Source organism: Crocuta crocuta, unplaced genomic scaffold (assembly GCF_008692635.1).
Source record: "Crocuta crocuta isolate KB4526 unplaced genomic scaffold, BGI_CrCroc_1.0 scaffold267, whole genome shotgun sequence".
NCBI lineage: Eukaryota > Metazoa > Chordata > Mammalia > Carnivora > Hyaenidae > Crocuta > Crocuta crocuta.
The window spans coordinates 1796625-1797880 of NW_027531899.1; the positions used below are offsets into that span (position 1 = coordinate 1796625).

Genomic DNA, 1256 nt, shown 5'->3' on the forward strand with positions numbered 1-1256 from the left:
CCCAGCCTTCATCTGCATCTTCCCCTCCTGGGAATTTCCCTCAGCCCAAGACCCCAACCTCAGACCCCGCAGTCAGCCTCAGCCGAGCCCCCAGGCCTGGGGCAGCCTCACGCCCACCCACCTCGTCTGCAGTGGGCTCGCAGGCAGAGCCCAGCACCAAGTGAGGACCTGACCCCCGGGAGCTCACAGGATCTGCCGCAGTAGGTGGCTATGAAGATTCAGGCGTGATGCACTGTCCACACTTGATATCCAGCGTCGCTGGTGCCGGCATCCTCGTGGCTAGGCGTGCTTTAGTCATCGGCTCCAGCCCAGACCCGCTCACCCCCAACCCTCTTGATCTCAGACCTCCGGTCCCAAACCACTCCCTTCCGCCCCCAGTCCTTGTTACCCACACCCACGGCCGCTTCCCCCATCTTTGTGTTCCAGCCCCACCCCTGCAGAGGACATACCTCCTCCATTGCCTCCCAAGGTAAGGCCCTGGAGGCTGGGCGCTGGGGACCAGGAGGCCAGGGTCCTTAGAGGCTGGCATACTGGGCACTCTAGGGCTGGAGTCTGGGACCCTGGGTCCTTGAAGTCGGGGAGAGCCAGAGGATGTACACCTTGGGGTCTGGAAGGAGCATCCCTGAACCCAAGGATGGGATTCAAAGTATTTAGCCAGATGGACACTGGTCCCAGCACTAAGCTATCTGGCATTCTGGCATTAACCCTTTAGGTATTTTTTTTAATATTTATTTATTTTTGAGAGAGAGAGAGAGAGAATGAGCTGGGAAAGGGCAGAGAGAGAGAGAGAGGGAGACACAGAATCCAAAGCAGGCTCCAGGCTCCGAGCTGTCAGCCCACAGCCCGATGCGGGGCTCAAACTCATAGGAGCTGGCAATCATGACCTGAGCCACTTAGGCGCCCCTGGCATTAACCCTTTAGTTGATGGAGTGTGTTGTTGGCAGAGGCAGGGGGGTGGTCATCAGGATTGATGACTGGAGGGGTAGGGGGACCATCGAAGGGTCAGAACCACGACCAATGTCAGTTTTGGCGGAGGCAGGGTTGGGACTGCAGAGCATGCTTTCCGTGAGATCATCTAATGTACTTCCCCACACTCCTCCTCCATCTTCACAGCCCAAGTTCCGTTCTCCATCAGACGAGGGTCCCGGGGGCACTGGGGATGATGGGCAGCTGAGCCCGGGGGTGCTGGTCCGGTGTGCCAGTGGGCCTCCCCCACGCACCCCCCATCTCGGGCCTCCCCCGGTCACGCGAAGCCC

The 1256-nt window shown here is 59.6% G+C and overlaps 1 protein-coding gene across 1 annotated transcript in view; it reads left to right on the forward strand.

Moving 5' to 3' along the window:
- The window catches only part of MAP4K1 (mitogen-activated protein kinase kinase kinase kinase 1), a 15839-nt gene that overhangs the window by 7033 nt on the left and 7550 nt on the right, over window positions 1-1256 (forward strand). The window contains exons 17-18 of the mRNA XM_077773630.1: window positions 427-469; window positions 1114-1243. Coding sequence (XP_077629756.1) covers window positions 427-469; window positions 1114-1243 — 173 coding nt within the window. The remainder of the gene's footprint in view (window positions 1-426; window positions 470-1113; window positions 1244-1256) is intronic.